The sequence below is a fragment of the Spermophilus citellus genome, assembly GCF_964194105.1.
Source record: "Spermophilus citellus genome assembly, chromosome: 7".
NCBI lineage: Eukaryota > Metazoa > Chordata > Mammalia > Rodentia > Sciuridae > Spermophilus > Spermophilus citellus.
Genome location: NC_138188.1, coordinates 47,383,423 through 47,406,170, shown reverse-complemented (window position 1 = coordinate 47,406,170; position 22,748 = coordinate 47,383,423). Strand labels below are relative to the sequence as shown.

At 32.5% G+C, this 22,748-nt stretch overlaps 1 protein-coding gene across 1 annotated transcript in view; it reads right to left on the bottom strand.

The window, feature by feature from the left end:
- LOC308652787 (cohesin subunit SA-1-like) overlaps positions 1-22,748 on the bottom strand; it is a gene marked incomplete at its 3' end in the record, with an annotated part of 125,252 nt that overhangs the window by 43,894 nt on the left and 58,610 nt on the right. Inside the window, exons 5-6 of the mRNA XM_081300831.1 lie at positions 9,766-9,917; positions 6,176-6,249 (exon numbers count right to left, since the gene is read on the bottom strand). Of these exons, the coding sequence (XP_081156957.1) occupies positions 6,176-6,249; positions 9,766-9,917 (226 nt within the window). The remainder of the gene's footprint in view (positions 1-6,175; positions 6,250-9,765; positions 9,918-22,748) is intronic.

The following is a 22,748-nucleotide window of genomic DNA, read 5'->3' as shown; positions in this document are numbered from 1 at the left end:
ATACAACAATCAAGGTAACTTCAATATAATTCTCCAATAGATACATCATCCAACTATAAAATCAACACAGACACTACACAAATAAAACCTACTATAGATCAAATGGACTTAGGGACATCTACAGAATATTTCATCCAACAACAGCTGAATATGCTTTCTTTTCAGATGCTCATGAAATGTTCTCCAAGGTAAACCCTATTTTAGGACACAAAACAAGTCTTTGAAAACATTTTTCAAAAACTGAAATAATTCTTTGCATCATATCAGATCATAACAAAATAAATTCATTGGCCAAGAAAACTACAGAAACTATATAAATACATGGAGATTGAATAATGCAATTCTGAATGATGAGCACAGGACAGGCATGTTAGGTCACAAAATAAGTCTCAGCAAATTTGAAAAAAATGAAGCCAAAGCATGTATCTTCCTCTGAAAACAATGGAATATAACTAGAAAAACAGTAAGAATTTTAGACACTGACTATAGAAATACATGCATATTAGAAAACATTCTCTTCATTAACCAATAGGGAAATTTAAAAATTTCTTGCAAACATATACAAATAATGTTCTAAAACTTATGGCAATATGGTAAAAGCAGAACAAATAGGTAACTTTTATAGTAGCAAGTACTTACATTAGAAAAATAAGATTTCACAAAAACAAATTAAGGATGTAAATTAAAGAACTAGAAAAGAATTAACCAAACCCCAAGTTAGTAGAAGAAAAAAAATAACAAAGATTGAGCAAAAATAAATAAAATAGAGCCTTAAAAAATACAAAAGATTAATAAAAAGGGATTTTTTAAAAAGATAAACAAAACTGACTAATCTTTACTATGTAGACTAACAAAACAACAATAGCAACAACAAAAAAGAAACAGAAGACCCAAGTAAATAACATCAGGGAATACAAATACAAAGAATCATTAACGATTATGATGTATAACTATATAGGAATAAATTGAAAAACCTAGAAGAAAAGTATAAATTTCTGGATACATATGACCTAACAAAGTTGAATCACAATGACAAAAATCAGAAGTGATCAATAACCAGTAATACAAAAATTTACCAAAGAAGAAATGCCTAGGATGAGATGGCTTCATGCCTGAATTCTGCCAAACATTTAAAGAAGGAATAATGCCGGTTCTCCTCTAAATACTTTAAAGAAATGAAAAGGAGGAAACCCCTGAAAACTTACTCTGTTAAGATAGCATTACCCTGATAAATAAACCAGGCAAAAACAAACAACAGCAAAAACAGACTATAGCCAGGCGTGGTGGTGTATATCTGTAATCCGAGTGGCCCAGGAGGCTGAGGCATTAAGTGAGGCATTAAGCAACTCAGTGAGACCCTGTGTCTAAATAAAATACGAAATAGGGCTGGGGATGTGGCTCTGTGATCAACTGCTGCGAGTTCTCTCTCTGATCCCTCCCCCCCCTCTCCCCCACAAACCCAGATCATTACAGATCAATATCCCTGATGAACAAATATGCAATAATTCTCAAAACTATGTTAGCAAATCACAAAAACTATGTTAGCAAACACAAAAGTACATTAAAAAGATCCTGTGCCATGATCAAATTAAATTTATCCCAGGGATACAGGGAGGTTCAAAATAATAAACTTAGCACAGTAATACATCAATAGAAGAAAGGACAAAATCATCTAATTATGTCAGTAGATAGAAAAACTGTATTCAATAAAATTCAATGTCCCTTTGTGATAAAAACTCTCAAAAAATTAGATAAAGAAGAAATGTACTTTGAGATAATGAAGCCCACATGTGACAAAATTGTAACCAATACTCTGAATAGGTAAAAGCTGACATCATTACCTCTAAGATGAAGGAAAAGATAATGATGTCTATTTTCACTGTTCTCATTCAACACAATATTGGAAATCTTAGGCAGAGGAATAAAGCAAGAGAAAGAAATAAAGGGCACCCAAATAGGAAAGAAGAAACTAAAATTGTTTTTGTTTATAGAGGACATGATTTGATATATAGAAAAAACTGAAGATTCTTCTGAACTGTTAAAAAGGATAAATTTCATTAAGGTTGTAGGATATAAAAATTAGCAAAAATCAGTAGCTTTTTAATTTAAATATGCCAAAAACAAAATTGCTAAAAAACTAATCAATAAAATAGTCCCATTCACAATACCTACAAACTTAAGTGAAAAGAAGTAAAAATAAAATACCTAGGAATAAGTTTAAACAAGTGACTAATCTCTACAACAAACATAACAAAATGCTGATGAAATAAATTGAAGAGGACAAAAGTAAATAGAAAGACACTTCCTGTTCATGGAGTAAAAAAATCTTTATTATTAAAATATCCACAGTACTCAAATCAATCTACAAATTCAATATTATTCCTAACAAAGCAAATATGTTTTCTCAGAACATAACTAAAAGTTTTATGCAATCACAAAAGGTGCCAAATAGCCAAAGCAGTCCTGAGCAAAAAAAGCTGAAGGTACTATAATACCTGACTTCAAAAGATACTACAAAGATATAGTAACCAAAACAACATGGTGTTAACATAGAGTACAAAAGAATTGAGTTCCTAGAGATAAATCCACAAATAACAGTGGACAGTTTTGGATAAGGTACCCATAGTGTACATTGAGGAATGGAAAGTTTCTTCCTTGAACTGTTCCAGGAAAACTGGATATATATATTCACAAGATGAAAACTAGATCCCCATCTTTCACCATATAAAAAAAAACTACAAAAAAATTATAAAAAAAATTAAATGTAAGACCCGTATCTATAAAACTACTAGATGAAAATATAGAGAAATGTTTCAGTACATTGGTCTGGGAAAAGATATTTTTTGCTATCAATTCACAAACACAGGAAACAAAATATGTGATAAATTGGATTATCATAAACTAAAACTTCTTCATGATACTGAAACCCATCAAAATAATGAAGACATAACTGACAGAATAGGAGAAAATATCTGCAAGCCATTTATCTGACAAGGGACTAATATTTAGAATATACCAGTTAATCAAAAACTCAAGACAAAAACAATCCAGTTTTCAAAAGACTGAAAGACACAGACTTTTTCACAAAGACAGTAAAAAAATGGCCAATAAAGGATCAACCAAGGCACCTACTGACAAAAGAATAGATAATGAAAATGTGATATGTAGATACAATGAAATATTATTCAGTCATCAAAAGGATGAAAGCTTGTCCATTGTGAGACGAGAGATGAAGTAGAAGACATTATGTTAAGTGAAGCAAGTCAGGCTCAGAAAGAATATGTTCTTCGACATATATAGAATAAAAGTTGGATCTCAAAGAAGTGGAGAAGAGAATGGTGGTTACCAGAGCCTGAGTAGGACATGGGGAAAAGAAGACAGAGAGTGAATTATTAACAGGTAGAAGGGTACAGCTGGATAGGAAAAATAACTCCTAATGTTTTACAGCACAACAGCCTAACTATAGTTCACAACAATTAACTGAAAATATTTCAAAATAGGTAGTAGAGAAAATTTCAAATATTCCTACCACAAAGAAATAATAAATGCCTTAAGTGACAGATAAGCTAATTACCCTGACATTATCTACATTTGTGCACATGTATTAAATGTCAGATTATACTCCATAAGTTTGTATAAGTACGATGCATCAATTAGAAGTAAAGATACTTTTAAAGAAAAGAATGAAGAGATAACAGAAGCAAAAAGTAAAACTCTCTTTATTCAAAGATGACCGTATCTCACATGTAGAAAAGTTCTAAACAACCTAAAAAAAACAGAATAAAACAAAACTCACCACACCCTGACCAAAACTGCTAGAATAAAATTACTTTGTACAAATTTTAAAAACTGTATTTTTGTGTAATAGCAGGGAACAATCTAACACAAAATAATAAAATCGCAGTTACAAGATAAAATATGAAAACAATTAGAAAAGAATTGATTCATTACAATTCATATGAAAACTTCAGAAGCTTTTGTGTAAAACAGGACAAGTTCATCCCCAAATTTGTATTCTGCAAAGGACCTATAATACTCAAAACAACTTTGAAAAGGAAGAACAAAGTAGAAATACTATATTACCTAATTTAAAAATCTTACTCAAGGGCTGTGGCTGTGGCTCAGTGGTAGAGTATTTGCCTAGCACATGTGAGGCCCTGGGTTCGATCCTTAGCACCACATAAAAAATAAATGAATAAAATAAAGCTATAGAAAAAAAAGTTACTTCATTTAAAAAAAATCTTACTTAAATGCTACTCAAAGAAGGTAGCATGGGGGTAAGGACAAATAGCTCAGAATGCAAATCAATCTACAAGTTCAGTGTTGTTATCTTTATACCTAAAGTAGTCAGATACATCCATTAAAATAAAAAGAGATTAATATATTTTGAAGATGCAAAACTTCTTGGGCAAATTCTAGCAAATCACATCCAATAATAAATATTTAAAAATACAGCATTAAAAAATAAAAAGAAAAAACTACAACATGACTGTGGGTTTTGACCCATGAATAAATGTAAACATGAAAGTCAAACAACTCAGTTCATCACGTTAACAATGTTCAAAAAGAAAATTACACAATGATCTCTAGATGCAGAAAAGCAATTCATAAAATCCAATGTACATTCTGAATTAAAACTTTCTGAAGAACAGAAACAAACAAACTTCCTCAGTCTAATAGATGGCATCTATGAAAACCTTACAGTAAACAATACATTTAATGGTGAAAGACTAATTTTTTTAGACAAAAAAGCCAGACTAATGAGAAGTATATATTGTATAATTCTATTGCTGCAAAAGTCTAAAAGAGAACCATGAATCAAATAGCAGAACAACAATCGTTTAAGGATGATGGGAGGGTAAAGTGCTGAGAAAGTAGGTAGGGAGGAACTACAAAGTGCCAAGAAAAATCTTCTAAGGTTGATGGACTTATTATTTATCTTATGGCTTTTCAGGTACATAATATGTCAAAACCCATTCAATTATACAATTAAATGTGCAGCTTTACTTCAATTATACATTCACAAAGAACAAAAGACTACATGACTGCATGCCACATACATGTAAGCTCTTTTTTTCGTTTCAAATAAATGGGTCAGTATTGGATTATATACAAGGTTTACGCAAAAAAGAGGATATAAAGATCTAACCAGAGAATCCATACTAAAACTAAGGCCTTGGTTCTGTTTCAAAAGATATTTATATACTTTTGAGTTAAAATGTTTAAATTCTGCTAAAATCTTAAAGTTATATATAAACACACACCTACACACAAAATTTCTTATGTTAAACTACTGCTTTATATTAATTTATCAACTATAGTTTCAAATCTATCTGAAAACAGTGCTTCTATTGGAGTGTATCTACCTATACATATACTGCATCTAAGTAACAGAAATATAGGTACACATACAATCTATTAATTTTATGTCAAATATGCTTTTATTTTTATTTATTTTTTCTTTTTTTATTGATTATTTAAAGCATTACATAGCTCATGATATATCATCTTTCATACATTAGACTCAAATTGTGTTTTGAACTCCCATTTTCACCCCAAATACAGATTGCAGAATCACATCTGTTACATATTCACATTTTTACATAATGCCATATTAGTGACTGTAGTATTCTGCTACCTTTCCTAATATGCTTTTATAATGTAGTATTTTTAAAGTTTTATGACTTCACAGAAAGACAAACTAAACTCATTCGTAATGTAGTATGACAAAAAATATTTCGCTAACAATTCCTTTCTTATTCTTGTCCTCTTTCTTCTTAACAGACATGCTTAAAAAAGATTAGTCATTAATTTGATTATTAAACAAGACAGTAAGTAACACAGATCAAGAAGTAAAGCATTTAATTTTTTTCAAATGTGAAAAACATATCTTATTAAGGCTACATTAATTTAATAATCACATAAATATTCTATTAGTACAAATGCCAAGTCCATAGGCTGCCTCCAACAGTAGACAGTCTGAGTTTGGAAGAATGTGGCAGTAATAAGTGCATATTCTGTACATGTCATTTACATAGCATTTATAGCCACAGTTGTTTTCCAGAAAACAAAAGTAATAATTAGTAGAGTATTATGGTTTTACAGTTAGTCTGTTACAAATAAGCAATAATTATCTAAGGTAAAGACTTTCTAAATGACTTTAAAAATCCCTTACCGGTATCTATGAACAAATATGCCCTTAAAAATAGAGTTCATCATATTTTCGATTTCGTCCTGGTTTTCTTGTAGCTGGTGGGGGGAGAAAAGACAGTAAAAAATGTAAATTGAAAAACTGGCCATTTTATTTGGAATGAACATTTCCAACTGTTTTAAAATCCTGGTTATTATCTATCCTTTCTCTCATTATGCAATAGATGTTTGAAATAACCAGTATACTTGCGTTATTTCTACAGCTTTATCACCTTAAATCTCTTGCTGTCTCTATCTAGACACGGATTAGCTAGGAATGGTAGTGAATATCTGTAATTTAAAGGACTCAGGAGCCTGAGGCAGGAGGAATTCAAGTTTGAGGCCAGTTGCAGCAACTTAGCAAGATCCTCCGCAACCTGATGAGACCCTGTCTAAAAATAAAAAAATAAGAACAACTGGGGATTGAAAAAGAACTCAGTAGTGCCTCTAGGTTCAATCCCCATTTATTAAAAAGAAAAGAAACAAGAAGAAAAAATAGATATATACTACACAATGACTAACAAGTGATCAGGCTCCTATCGCCAAAGTATCATCTGCTTTGTGAATAGGCCTAAATTTCTATACATCTCACCAAATCAGGTCTTTGGCTTGGTGTTGTTTTCCTTAGATAAGGGATCATCAGTGATCAATATATCTGTCATTCTACAAGAACTTCCTACTCCATCTAAAGTATCCAAATATTACTTTCCATCTGAGTAATTCACAACTGAAAGTAGGCCAAGTTCCTCAATTAGGAGGCATAAGAGAAAACAGTGGTGTAATGGAACAAAATAAACTACTACAGGAAAGATAAGTTTCAGGCAACATCAGTGATCAGAGATAAAGTTTATTTACTACTCAAAAGCAGTGCTATAACATGACACTTGATATGGTATTTATTATTCCAATTTATCTTATCATTTGCTGTGTAATAATGTCCAGTGACATATTTGCTATTGCTAAAAACATGATAATAAAATTCCTTCAGATTTATTCTTTGCTGTATGCTATTTCAGATTTTACTAAGTTTGAGAACAGAGAAAGATGTTCCTTAACTTAAGATGGTATTATATCCTGATCAATCCATTTTAAGTTTAAAATATTAAGTCAGCAATGCATTTAACCTATCAAATATCACAGCATCACCTAACCTACCTTAAATGTGCTCACAACACTTAAACTAGTAGCCTACTGATGGGCAATCATTTAACACAAAGCCTATTTTATAATAGAGTGTTGAACATCTAATGTATACACATAGATGGGCATTTTGTAGCCATGATGGGATAAAAAAACTGACAAAACAATATCCAAAAAACTACTGGCAATACAGTATACCTCAAAGAGTATTATGATTGTGTAGCTGAATGTGAACCACTACTGTCCAGCATCAGGAGAGAATGAGTATGGTATTATATGTACTACTAGCCTGAAAAAAATGAAAAATAAAATTTGAAGCATAGTTTTATGCTAAATATATATGGCTTTTGCTCTACTGTAAGGTAAGAATAATTTTAAGTAATATCATCATATAGGGCACCATTTGGATTTTTTGAGTAAGTCATTCAAATTATGGTAACTTATTGTAAATTATAAAAATTCCTTTTGCTTTATTAATTACTATAGAAAACTGATTCATAAGAGTCCTACATTTTATGGGCTGAAGTTGTAGCTCACTGGTAGAGCACTTGGTTAGCACATGTGAGGCACTGGGTTTGATTCTCAGTACCGCATATAAATAAATAAAGATCCATCAACAATTAATAAACGCATTAAAAAAAAAGAGAAGAGTCCTACATTTTAGTTGGCAATACTTAATAAAGCCCTGTTCCAATATTTACCTCCACAACATTTCAAGCATAATGTGTTAGGGGTTAAAACATGTTCTTCAAAAATTTGTACATTTAAGTTGTAATGCACAGTAACTCAAAATATGGCCTCATTTAGAAACAAGGTTGTGACAAAACAATTCTTAAAAATGGGGTCACACTAGAGTAGGGCAGGCCTCTAATTCAACATGACTTGTAATGGTTATAAATAGAACAGATGTAAAGACAGACAAACATACACAGGAAGAACATCATGAAGACTGGAGTCATGCTCTTAGGAGAGAAGCCTAGAACATATCTTTCCCTAACGCCTTGAGAGAACATGGTCTTGTCAACACCCTGATCTTCGACAGCTATCATCCAAAAGTACAAGAAAATAAATTTCACTTGTTTAAATTACTCAGATAGTGGTACTTCATTCCAGCAGTCCTATAAAACTTATACAAAATGGATAATAAAGATATTTGAGAGGGCTAGGGATGTGGCTCAAATGGTAGCGTGCTCGCCTGGCATGCGTGTGGCCTGGGTTCGATCCTCAGCACCACATACAAATAAAGATGTTGTGTCTGCTGAAAACTAAAAAAATATTAAAAAGATATTCTCTCTCTCTCTTAAAAAATATATTAGAGATACATTGCTTTTTCTTACCCATGAATAACACATTATTCATATAATACACACACACACACAAACACACACAAATTCCTTTTCAGCAATGTGATACTCTTTTCTCAAGTTAAAAGGTAGATTATTACAAATCTAAAAATTTTACTTCCAATTAGATGATAAAAATGTTCCTATTAAAAATCCAGTTTTAAAATGTTTCAACATATATATGTAATGTTATTCTAAGCCAGGTGCAGTAGTTCACACCTGTAATCCCAGTTGTTTGGAAGGCTGAGGCTCACAAGTTCCAGGCCAGCCTCAGCAACTTAGCAATACCCTGTCTCAACATAAAAAATACAAAGGGCTGGGAATGTAGCTCAGTGGTAAAGCATCTCTGGTTTTAATCCCCAGTACCCAAAAGAAAAAAAAAAAAAACAGTCTAAAACTGGGCCCAATGGAAGGAGGTATAGTTCATTGGTAGAAAGCCTGCCTAGCTTGCATGAGTTCCTGGGTTCAATCATGAGCACAGCAAAAAACAAAAGAAAACAACAAATGAACAACAACAAACAAAATCTGGACCAACCTAATTTATAGTAATACCTTATATATCAGCAGGCTTTGGCTTTCTCCTAGAAACACAACTTTTCTGGCCTACAGTTATGACTTAAGTATTTACTGTGCTTTCTGAGTCCATACCCTGACAACCTTTCTGAGCTGCTTAAGGTTCAGACAGCCTTCTTTTGAAAATTGATTTGTCTATGATCTTTGTCTACCTCAGAAGGCACTTAGCCAATCAGCAATGAACATTCCTGTTTTATCTGAGAACTCTGAGATCAAACAAATTAAAAATAAATTTTAAAAATAGTAGAGGATAGGAAGGGCAGCAGAATACAACATACACTAGTATGGCAGTATGTAAAAAAGTGGATGTGTAACTGATGTGAATCTGCAATACGTATACGGGGTAAAAATGGGAGTTCATAATCTGCTTGAATCAAACGTATGAAATATGATATGTCAAGAGCTTTGTAATGTTTTGAACAACTAATAATAATAAAAAATATAAACCTTTCTGCAGAGAACAAAGAAAAATTACTTATATTTACTACATATTCCATCAGTTACAATGAAATTTACTTACCTCTTTACGTTTCTGAAGTAGTAATTCCAACCTTTCATTGGCTCTTTTCCCAATCATTTTATTTCTCTCAGCTTCATACTGTCTCTGTGTATTATCCTGATGAATACTGAGGTTTAAGGCAACATTCACCAGAGCAGTCATGAGCTTCATGGCTATGAAATATAAGAAATATTATAATATTCACCTACAAAACATACTTTCATCCAAAAGATTACAAATTTATAAAGCAAATGAATAAAAGATAAAAGTACGATTTGTTTTATAACTCAGGGAAATTTAAACTTTTCAAAATGGTAATTTTATAGAAATAAACTCATCTTTTTTAGTCTTGAACATAATTTTCTCTTCCTCAAGAAAAAATCTGTTGGGCTTGTTAACATTTCCTAGTTAAAAAGAGCTTCATCCTAATTATCAGCCAGAAAGATTTAAGCAGCATCTTAAACAATCTCTTCCCTCTACTTCCAAATACAAACACCTTAGCGTTGGCATACTAATCAAGCTTATATCTCTCTTCTGACCACCAGATCTGTGTGTACAAATGTTTCCTTAATGCCTTTATGTACATACATCAAGGTCCCTTAAATGTTTACAATTTATGATCCTTGTATCACCAAAGATGGTCTTCTCCCTCTTTTTCTCACTTCAGTGAGCTGCACAATTTTCAATTCCCCCCCCCCAAAAAAAACACTGATCACATTGAACTCTTTAAAAAATGCATTCTGTGAATTTCCACAGAATACTCTCTTCAGTCACAGTGTTAATGTACTCTTAAATGTTCACTTGGTATTTGTAAATCCTATTAAATATTTTCAAACTTCTGTTTGTAAATCATCTGTTCAACAAATATGAACATGAATCTCAAATTTTTATTTGTCTATTCATTCATATTTGTCTTCACTGTTGAGACAGAGTATGGGAAATACTGGTAAAGAAATAAGACAGTCTGTGTTGGTAAATAATTTCCCTTTTTGTTCCTTTTAGGTAATTCATCCACAAATATAAATGTTCACTAATAAAAAAATGAGCTGTCCAGTGCTTTAGAACTGATTCACATATCTGCTAACATATCAATTTAACTAAAAATGAGCATACATTTCTTTTAAAATTCTATTTCCTTTTAATTACATATATAACATACATAATGCTGGATTGATGTCTATTTACTTATCTATTAATCTATTATTGATCTATCTGCATACTCCCAATGTTCTTCTTAAACTGTATATTTTGGCCAGTTTCATGTCAACACTGTTTGTTGCTGCCCTAAAACCAAAATATAAAACAAAAATCCTGAAAACAAACACATTTAAGTTAATGACAATTTAGATATGCATCTAATACTTCTTTTCCTGAGATATGATATTGCAAATAATACACTGAGAAACATTCTTGTGTTTCAAAATACAAGCTAGTGTTTTGCAGGTTTATTTATACATTGTCAACAGTAGAATATGTGACTATACAAATAAAGGTAAAAAAAGTCTTTTTTAATTAATCTGTATTAGAAAGGAAAACAGCTCAAAGACAGAAGGATCTGGGACAAACTATCTGAGTGAGGCATTCTGAGCACACAAAGTGATAACCAACAGGGGTTCAGTATAAACTTCTGGATCTCTAAAGCAAAATGAACTGAAGATCTAGGATTTGGAAAGTATTAAAACTAACACATAAACTCTGCCTGGAATTACCAGTGGAAAATGAGGCACAGATTTTCTTGAGTTTAGTCATTTTTGCTTTCAGCTATGTATCTTTTTATGAATCCTGATACTAAACTCTAACTGTTATTAAATGACTCTCCTCTCAGCTCAGATATATAAACAAGAAAATAATCAACTTACGACAATGAACAAAAAATGCAAAATGAGCAAACATTTTCAGGAAAGTGCCATATATAATATAATTTACTCTTTGAGTTAAAATATTTCTAAATCTGTAAATTTAAGACTTCACCAAAAGTTTTACTTTTCTTATTAACACATAAACAAATAGATCGAGAATAGCCTTCTACTTTTATGAGATAAATACAACTTGACAATTATGTTTTCTTTAGTCCCCTGAAAACAACTGATTAATGCATAGAGTATTTATTAAATTTTACTAGTATTACCAAAAAAATTTTTCATAAAGTAGTAATCCAACGGGATTTAGCCTTCATATTATGACAGAGGGTTTGAAGTGCCTTCTTCTTCTCTACCAAGGAGAGTAATATTTCATTTAGTTTTTACATTTTTAACTGTGGGTTATAGAATGATGAACATGATCTAGTACTGTGCTGAGAGTATGGTCAGCAAACAGCTGCTTACAAAAAAGGTTTATTATAAGGTCACTGTAAGTACAAATTTGAAAGTGCTTAGAAATTTTGATAGCAATCTGACAGTATGTTGTAGCTAATAAAATGACAGTAATAAATATTTCATTTTTCCTAAATTCTATTTGATTGCATTTTACAAAAGTACTAGTTTGTGACAGATTGGTAAACAAAACTCTTTTTTTACTCCACATAGTTCACAAAGCACTTATTTAGTGCTTCCTCACTCACATATCAACCCAATATATAGTAAGCATTGGTTGATGTGTTAGAGATACAAAAATGAACAAACAAAGCACCTGACTACTTGAGAGTAAAAGTGGAGGAAAAAAAACCAAATAGGAGAAGAGTGAAGGAGAGCTGAAAATCTTTTGCTTAAAATGCTAAATAATAATTTAAAAGTAAAGTGATGATGGCTTAGATTAAGGTGGCAGCAAGAGGTAGAAAAAAATGGTTACATATAATGTATATTTTAACAGTGTAGGTGAACAAATTTTAAAAATTATAATGAAGGAAATTTAAAAATTATAATAAAGGAAATCAGAGAAATAGAAGCAACAAAGGTACCTAAAAAGTGCCCCCACCCCGGCTAATTATGTATTTAAGTGGCAATGTCCAGTAGGTAAAACGTTTAGAAGTTGCTATCAAAGACATTGGTATTGAGAGCTATAAAACTGGATGGCACAAATATTTAATGAAAAATTACTGGCCAAAGGAAAAAATATCAGGTATGATTTGTTTGTTGTAAAGAAAATCCTGCCCTGGGGCTGAGGTTGTGGCTCAGTGTTAGAGCAGTTGCTTAACATGAGTGAGGCACTGGGTCAGATTCTCAGAGCAGCACATAGAATGAATAAAATAAAGGTCAATCAACATCAAAAAAAAAAAAAAGAAAGAAAAGAATTTTTTTTTTAAAAAAAAGCTTGCCGTGTGTGTGTGTGTGTGTGTGTGTGTGTGTGTGTGTGTGTGTTTTAAGGGGGGAGAGCCAAAATGCCTGATGTTATTTATATTACAAAATCATTTAGCAGAAAGAATAAATATGTCACTTATTTTCATATACCAGTCTTCTAAGCTCTTTGCACGTATGTATTCAGATCAGCTAAGAGACAGTGGTTACACAGCCAGTGACTGGTAGAAAATTTGATTACAAGCAGATTTGTTCCATATTCCAAGCTCCCAATCATTATACCACACTGCCTCTCACTGAACCTGTATTTGCTATTATACACATAAAATATTTTTGAAACTAGAAATTTTAGTTTTCTTCAGGGAAAAGAATTTGAGATTGGGATAGATAAGTAGTATGTCACCATGTAACATTTTTTACTTTGAATATGAACTCTTGAATATTATGCCTCTCAGAATGATTATATTTTCAGAAAAATAATTAAACCATGGAACTGTGTTATGGTTGGTATCTGAAATGTTCCTCCAAAGGGTAATGTGTTGAAAGCTTGGTCTGTAGCTTTGGGAGTGATAGAAACTTTAGGAGATGGTGCCTAGTTGAAGGAGGTAGGTCACTGGGGGATTAACTTTGGAGGGTATATTTTTTTCCCCAACACTCTTCTCCAAGCACCTCGCTCTGTCTGTGCTTCCTAGCTGCCAGCAGATGAGCAGCTTTGCTCTATCATGCCCTTTCACCATGATGTACTGCCTCAATAAGCTCCAAAACAACTGAACTGTCTGACCATAAACTCACATCTGTAAAATTGTAAGTCAAAATGGTTTGTATTTGACTTTCTCAGGTACTTTGTCGCAGTGAACAAAAAGTTAACACAAGGGATGGGGCTGTACCTCATTGGTGAGGCACTACATAAAATAAATAAAAATATTGCGTCTAACTACAACTAAAAAAAAAAAAAAGAAAAATTAACACAAACTATTTTTCACTTTATTCATTACTTAATAAAAAAAAACCTGAAGACTGAGTCTTAAAGATAATTCAATATGTGCAGTTTAGTTAAAACCTATAGGATAATACTTGTTTCCAGAAAACATGCAAAGACAGTGTTCCAAGAAGAAAGAAAGGTGACATCCGTGAGTTGCTCAATGACCTAGGCAATGAGAAGATAACTGCTAAAGATACAAAATCAACATAACCCTTCCTATATATCAATAATGAATATGCAGAGACTCAGGAAAATAATTTGATTTATAATACTCCCCATACTCCCCCCACCCCCCCCAAAAAAAAACCAGCACTAGGAATAAATCGAACCAAGGAAGTGAAAGACTTCTACAATGAAAATTACAGAACGCTGAAGAACTGAAGACACAAGGTAGAAAGAGCTCCAGTGAAAGGAAGAATTAATATGTTAAAATGGTCATACTATCAAAAGCAAAGTAGAGATTTAGTGAAATCCCAACTAAAATACAAATGACATCATTTATTGAATTAGGAAAAACAAAAAGTCTTAAAATTCAGTTAGAAGAATAAAAGACACAGAATAGTCAAAGCAATTCTAAGCCAAAAAAACAATGCTGGAGAGGAATCACAATAAATGAATTCAAGTTATACCTGAGTTATAGTAATATAAACTGCATAGTACTGACATAAAAACAGACCCATAGGCCAATGGAAGAAAATAGAAGACACAGACAAACCCAAAAAGATATAGTCATGGATAGCAAAAACATATACAGGAGACAAGATAGCCTTTTTAACTAATGGTGCTAGGAAAACTGGATATCCATATGTCTAAGAATGAAACTCTATTCCTATCTCTTACCCTGAACCAATATCCATTCAAAAGGGACCAAAAAACTAGAAATTAGACCAGAAACTTTGTAACTTCTGGAAGAAAATGTAGGGTCAACATTCTCATAGAGGTACAGGCAAGGACTTTTTCTACAGATTCCTAAAGTTCAGAAAATAACACCAAGAAATAATAAATGGAACAGCATCAAATTTAAAAAGCTTCTGCACAACAAAGAAAACAAGAGTGTAAAGAGAAAAGCTTTGTTAGCTACTCTTCTGACAGAAGGTTTAATATCTAGAATATATAAAGGACTAAAAAAAAACCCAAACAATAAATGAAAAAATAAACTTAACAGACACTTCTTAAAAGAAGTAGTACAAATGGCCAACAAATATAGCAATGAGGAAATGCAAATCAAAAATACACTGAGATTTCATCTTGTTCAAATTAGAATGGCAGCCATCAAGAATTAAAAAACAAAAAACAAATGGAAAAGATGTGTGGGGAAATGAATACTTTTACACTCTTGGTAACACTGTAAATTAGTATAACCACTATGGAAATCAGTATGAAGTTTCCTCAAAAGACTATGGAATAGAACCACCGTATGACCCAGCTATTCACTTTTTGATGTATATCTAAAAGATTTAAAACCAGCATACATCAGGAATACAGCCACATCAATGTTTATAGCAGCACAATTTCAAGAGTCAAGCTATGGAACCAACCTAGGAGCCCTTCAACAGGGCTCAAGAAAAATGAGGTGTGTGTGTGTGTGTGTATATATATATATATATATATACACACACATACATATACATATACACATGCAATGGAGTACTAGCCATAGAGAATGAAATTATGGCATTTGCCAACAAATGATGAAAATGGAGACTATCGTGCTAAATGAAATAAGCCAGTCTCCAAAAATCAAAGGTCAAATATTTTCTCCAATAAGTAGAAGCTAATCCAAACTAGGCAGGCATGGTGTGTGTGTGTGTGTGTGTGTGTGTGTGTGTGTGTGTGTTTAACAAATAAAGAAAGAAAAGGGAAAAAAAGGGGAGAAATTTCATCACAAAAAAAGGAAAGATCATTCAATACAGCAGACAAAGGTGGTTGAGGAGGAGGAGGAAAGAAGGATAGGAAAAGGGAAGAACAGTGGAATGAATCTGACTGAACTTTCGTATGTACACATACATGAATATACCACAGTGAATCCCAACATCAAGTATATCTATAAGACACTAATTTAAAAAAAAACTATAAATTACAGATGGATCAGTAGGAGATAGGGAGGGGAACAGAAAGAGGGGGAAAAGGTCAAGGGGAAAAGTGCTAGGGGCTAAATTAAAGCAAGTTATATTCCATTTTTTTGTGATTAATGCCAAAATATATCCTAATATTATATGTAACTAAAATGAATAATTAAAAAAAAAGACTAGGAATGAAACCACCCTATGTTCCAGCAATACCACTTCTTGATTTTTATGCCAAAGAATTAAAGTCATCATACTACAGCAACATATGCATACCCTTGTTTATAGCAGCACAATTCACATGGTCAAATTATACAACCAGAATAAAAGCAGATGAATGGAGAAAGAAAATGTGTATATATACACAATGGAGTTTTATTCAGGGACTAAAATGAAATAATGTAATCTGGTGGTAAATGAATGGAACTGGAGGACATCATGTTGAGTGAAATAAGTCAAACTCAGGAAGTCTGATGTTTTCTCCCTTATGTAGATGCTTGTGAAAAAAAAAGAAGAAGAAAAAAATGTGGTGGAGGTTGTATGAAATTAGAAAGGAGACCAGTAAACACAGGAAAGGGACCAGGGGAAGAAAAAGGAAAGGGAAAGAGATACTGGCAATCGTGCATGAACATGTAACAAAAAATCCTATTGTTATGTATATTATACTGCACCTTAATAAAAGGGGGGGGATCTACCAATTAGAGAAGGTAACTGCTAACCAGGCGACAACATAGGCAGTGCAGTGGTAGAAACAGAAACCTGACAGGAGTAGGTACAAAGAGAGTTATGAGGATACTGAGTAAAATAGTACATATAAATAATTCTTTGTGATTTGTGGCATAGAAAAGGAGCGATGAGAATGTAGCTGAGGGGCATGAGGAAACAAGGGATTTGTGATAATCAGTCTTATATGTCAATTTTTGCTAGATTACCTTGGTCAGATATTTAATCAAACACTAATCGACTTATTACCTTGAAGGTATTTTGTAGATATGATTAATATCTAAATTCAGCTGATTTTAAACAAAGGAGATTTAATGTGAGTGGGCCTCACACAATTAGTTGCGGGTTTAAAACAAAAAACAAACTTCTCAAAAGAAATTTCTGACATCTGCAGCATAAAATACTGAGCTTCTGGCCTGCCTTACAGATCTGATTCAATGCAGTATAATTCCTGACTGAGTTTCCAACTTGTTGGCTGGCTTTTCTACAGATTTCAATTTGCCAGCTCATAATTGCATAGAGTCAATTTACTTAAGTATGTATGTATTGGTGTGTGTGTGTGTGTGTGTGTGTGTGTGTGTGCATGTAAATAGGTAACTATATTTCTAAATGGTTTTGTTATTTGGAAGGAATCCAGATTAATGCAAAGGATTTCTAAAAGATGGGAGCCATTACAGCATGTTAGCATAATGATAAGACTTATCTAATCCCAGGGGACAAATTGAAGTCAGAAAAGAGAGAGAGAACAATGTGAAAAACAATGTTCTAAAGTGAACGGGGATTAGATTCATTGTACAAATATAAGGACTGGCCTTAGAGGGCATTGTAGTAAGAGAAAAGACAGAAAGTATAGATATTACAACTATTGTAGCCAGACAGGTAGGTTTAATCCTTGAATAATCCTCTTCTGATTGTTTCCATTAAAGAACAAGATAATCAACTAAGTGTGAAGATAAGACAGGAGGTTTTACAGTTTTGAGGTAAGGCATAACCTTGTAAGGAAGTGCAAATAACTCTAGAATGAAATATCATAGGGTTTACTAGGCAGCATTAAAAAGGTTCCATTGACAGATTAACAGAAAATCCAGCCATTATAGTTAGGTTTCCTCCCCAGTCACTTTCAGGTACTCTGATGCAAGTGTGGTGCATGTGGTGATACAGGGTTTTCTAGGGAGTATGATGAAGGGAGACAGAGGCAAGAAATTGAGGGTATAAAGAAGGATGTGATTATAATAAATGATGAAAGGAAAAAAGAGATAGATATTGTGTGAAGAATATTAAAAATACTGGGATGGAACTGCAAATTGGTGCAACCACTATGGAAAGTAGTATGGAGATTCCTCAGAAAACTTGGAAAGGAGCCACCATTTGACCCAGCTATCCCACTCCTCGGTTTATACCCAAAGGACTTAAAATCAGCATATTATAGTAATGCAGCCACTCTATGTTTAAAGAAGCTCAATTCTCAATAGCTAAACTATGGAACCAACCTAGGTGTCCTTCAATAGATGAATGGATTAAAAAAGGGGGTATATATACTCAATGGGATATTACTCAGCTTTAAAGAAGAATGAAATTATGATATTTGCTAGTAAATAGATGGAGTTGGAGAATATCATGCTAAGCGAAATAAGCCAATCCGAAAAAAAAACCACAGGCCAAATGTTTTCTCTAATATAAAGATACTAATTCACAATAAGAGAAGAAGAATGTTACCTTAGACTAGGTAGAGGGAAGTGAAAAAAAGGGGAGGAAAGGGGATTTAGGGATAGGAAAGATAATGGAATGAAACAGTCATTATTACTTTATGTATGTATGTGACTGCATGACCAATATGATTCTATAACATGAACACTCAGAAAAATGAGAAATTATATCCCATCTATAGATATCAAAGTGTATAAATGCATTCTACTATCATGTATAACTAATTAAAACAAATAAAAAATTAAAAAAAATACTGTGTAAAAGTATTTCAGGACCAAATAGAAGAAAAACAGTAGATGAGTAGGAAAACAGAAAAAAAACACTACACTGCCCTGGCTTGTCTAAAACTCATAGGTTCAAGTGATCTTCCCAAGTGGGGAGGGGACTATAGGCACATGTTACTATATCTAGTGTCTAAAAATGTTTGATAATGGGACACATTAGATTATTAAGAGAGGGTTGATAATACTTAATTTTGCATAAGCCTTACTATAAAAAGCTTAGGTTAAAAGGGGGCTATGATAAGCTTCATCATTTTCAAATGATAAAGATTTAACTAATTGGGACTGGGGTTGTGGCTCAGGGTAGAGCACTTGCCTAGCATCCATGAGGCACTGGGTTCAATCCCCAGCACCCACATAAAAACAAATAAACAAACAAATAAGCAAGCAAATAAAAAGTATCATATCCATCTACAACTAAAAAACTATTTAAAAAAAAGATTTAACTAATCCCTTTATCCCTTTAAATTTGAAGCAAAATAGGAAGGAGAGAATATTTTTCATCTTCAAAAAATCCAGAAAATACCTGCAGTGTCAAATCACAAATATATGAATAGCAAGGAGACGAGGAGGGAACATTCAAATCAAAGAAAGGGGTAGAAAAATCATGACAGCTATTATCTGTGAAACAAAAAGCCATTTTGCTCTGTAAAATGCAGAAACAGACTGCATCTGTTCCACAGAAGATGGAAAGTGATATAGTCTGTAAAATATGCAATTAAATTCCCATGTCCTGGGCTGGGGATGTGGCTCAAGCGGTAGCACGCTCGCCTGGCATGCGTGCGGCCCGGGTTTGATCCTCAGCACCACATACCAACAAAGATGTTGTGTCCGCCGAGAACTAAAAAAATAAATATTAAAAATTCTCTCTCTCTCTCTCTCTCTCCTCTCTCACTCTCTTTAAAAAAAAATAAATATTAAAAATTCTCTCTCCTCTCTCACTCTCTCTTTAAAAAAAAAAAAAATTCCCATGTCCTCACCAAACCTAGGCAGCCTGGCAATTTTTCTACCACATACTTATTTTGGAAGTCCAGACATTTATTTCTTGAGGAAAATAAACCAGAGATTTGGAATCATCATATATATACATAATACATACGCATACATACATACACACACACATATATGATTCACATTCACAATTATATGTGATGTGCAGAATGTCAAGCACTTCCTCACCCTACCCAACTCCAAAATGTCAAGACAGCCATTATACATGCTTCTGCAAAGAAGCTGATCTTCTACAGGAGAAAAAAAATATTACCAAAGCCAACATCTGAGGACCTATAATGAAAACATTAGTTTACCACTAGACAACCCCACAATGATACCCACCAATCTGGAAAAAACATACACCAGAGTATAGCACCGTAAAATTTCAGAATACTAGGAACAAGTAGCAAAATGTAAAAGTTTCTAAAGACAAGAAACAGGATCATTGCTTGACAAAGCAGCTCAAGACTGTTATCCCAGTGGCTGGGAGACTGAGACAGGAGGATTCCAAGTTTGAGGCCAGCCTCAGCAACTTAGTGAGATGCTGTCTCAAAATAAAAAAATTAAAAGGGTTAAGGATGTGGCTTAGTGGTTAAGTGCCCCCCCCCCCAGTTCAATAGGGAGGGAGGGAGGGAAGGAAGGGAGGAAGGAAGGAAGGAATGGAGGGAGGGAGGGAAGGAGAGAGGCTTGAAATATTTTAATTAATTATTTATTTGTAAAGTTGTTGATGAACCTTTATCTTATTTATTTATATGTGGTGCTGAGAACCGAACCTAGTGCCTCACACATGCTAGGCAAGCATTCTCTCACTTAGCCACAATCCCAGCCCTTGAAATCTTAATAGCGAAGAACTTCTCAGGAGCAACACTGGAAGGTAGAGACAAATTCTGAAGAAAATAATTTGTAATATTTAAATCTAGATTGCAATCAACTATTAAATAAGAGGCCAAATCCATATTTTGTAGACATGCAAAATCTCAAATATTTACTTCCCTGATATCCTTTTATTCATAAATGTATCAGATAATATCCTATACCAGAAAAGGAGACTAAATTAAGGGGAAAAAATATAATAGGGGATCTAAAAGATAAAGGATCCAAACAACAGGAAAAACAGAAAATTTATATAAATAGAGGGACATTACAATTGTAGCAAATAAGGTTATGATTTAAAAAAATTAAAAGCACATTAAAATTCTTGTTAAATAAATTTAACACTTATTTTATTTCCTTGATTTTATTTATCTTAATTTTGACCATAATTTTAAGTTTGTAAGAGTTCTGATTCTCCACGTTGTTTTAACTACATGCCAGTACTGAGATAGGATCATTGGTATTGATACCATACAGATGAAGCACAGATGTTAAGCTGCTTGTCCAAAGTCACTAAGTTAATAAATACAAAATACAAAATGTTTGTAAAGTGATTTTTAAAAACAAGGTTTATTTTAAGCAACTGGTTTTTGCGGTTTTGGCCAACTGTATATTAACCCCAAAATACTACAAGGTAATGATTAACAAATATTAGAAACTTGAATTAAAGTTTTATACCTGTAGCATGGGTGAGAAAGATGAATGATAAAGTAAAATAACAGAAGAAATAAAAGTACAAGGCAATGAAAACTTGTACTTTTTAAGAAACACTTAAAAATGAGTAGGAAAAATTAAATATAAAGACAAAAATTAAAAGAGAAATTATTTATACTCTATGGTCTCTTTTTTTGATGATGACAGATTGTACTAAACTTTTCAAGTCCTAACCATAAAAAACAGAAATAATCTGTCTGTTTAAGAATTATAAAATACTTAGTGAATTTAATAAACAGAATATGGGTTCTGAGAATCAATAGGTAAGTAAAATGAAAATGCATCATATTAGTATTCCTTAACAGCAATTTTTCAAAATTCACTAACTTGTTGTTTTTCCTTGATTTCCCCATTAGCCATGTCTATTATTACTATAAGTAAGTACTCAAACATTCTGTATGAACACAGACAAATACTATTAGCCCTCTTGTCATTATAGAGTAAGAGCAGCAGCTTACTAAATTCCAGACACCATTCCAAACTCTCTTAATCTCTTTTAGAAAGAAGTAACTGTCATTATCTTTCCCACTTTGCATTTGAGAAAATGAGACCAGGTAGGTTAAGATTATCCAACTAGTAAAAGGCACAGAGGAATGGGAATCCAGAAAGTCTGGCTCCAAAACCCATTCTATCAATCACTAATATATGGTTTCAGCAACTAAAAGCCAAAGAAAAGAAATGTCAATATTCTAAAGCAAAATGATTTTCACCCTACTATTAATAAATAAAGCAATTTCACATACATTATGTCTTTCTTCACAGAAAAAGTTTAGAGATGCTAACTAAGAAATGTTAATAAATAATAAACCATATGCAAATATAAAATCAACCACAAGTTAACATAATAGTGTTAAACAATAAAGTATAAAGAAATATTCAAGAGTTTTATCTTGAAATTTATCTTGAAACCATTTATCAAGACTGCCCTTATATAATGATCTTGACCACATTTTAAAATTTTTCCCAAACTCAATTTGGAAAAAATTAAAACAGAATCAATCACCTCATTATTAATACAGATACTTAATTCTTTATTCTCCTTTGTTCAAATAAGCATCTTCACCTTAAAAGTGAGAGGTAGCCAGCCAGTATTAGATTAATACTATCTGCAACATCATTAGAAAATTACATAGGTGAGAAAATAATGAAAAATAAAGTTAAACCAACGTTGCTCATTCTGAAAACTGCCATCTAACAAAAATTTGAAGTGAACAAGTTCTGAAGTATTGGCATACAGTTTAAAAGCAATTGCTTAAAAATGAGATAACTATAATTCTGAAAAAGATTCTTGGAAGAAATCATTATTTTCATAATTCCAAACAAAGTGCTAAATCAAAGAGAATCCTATTTATTCATGACCATGTTTAAAAAAAAAAAACAACAACTTTCTCCTAAAGTATAAAAACTTCATCAAATTGGGGGAAAATGTTCC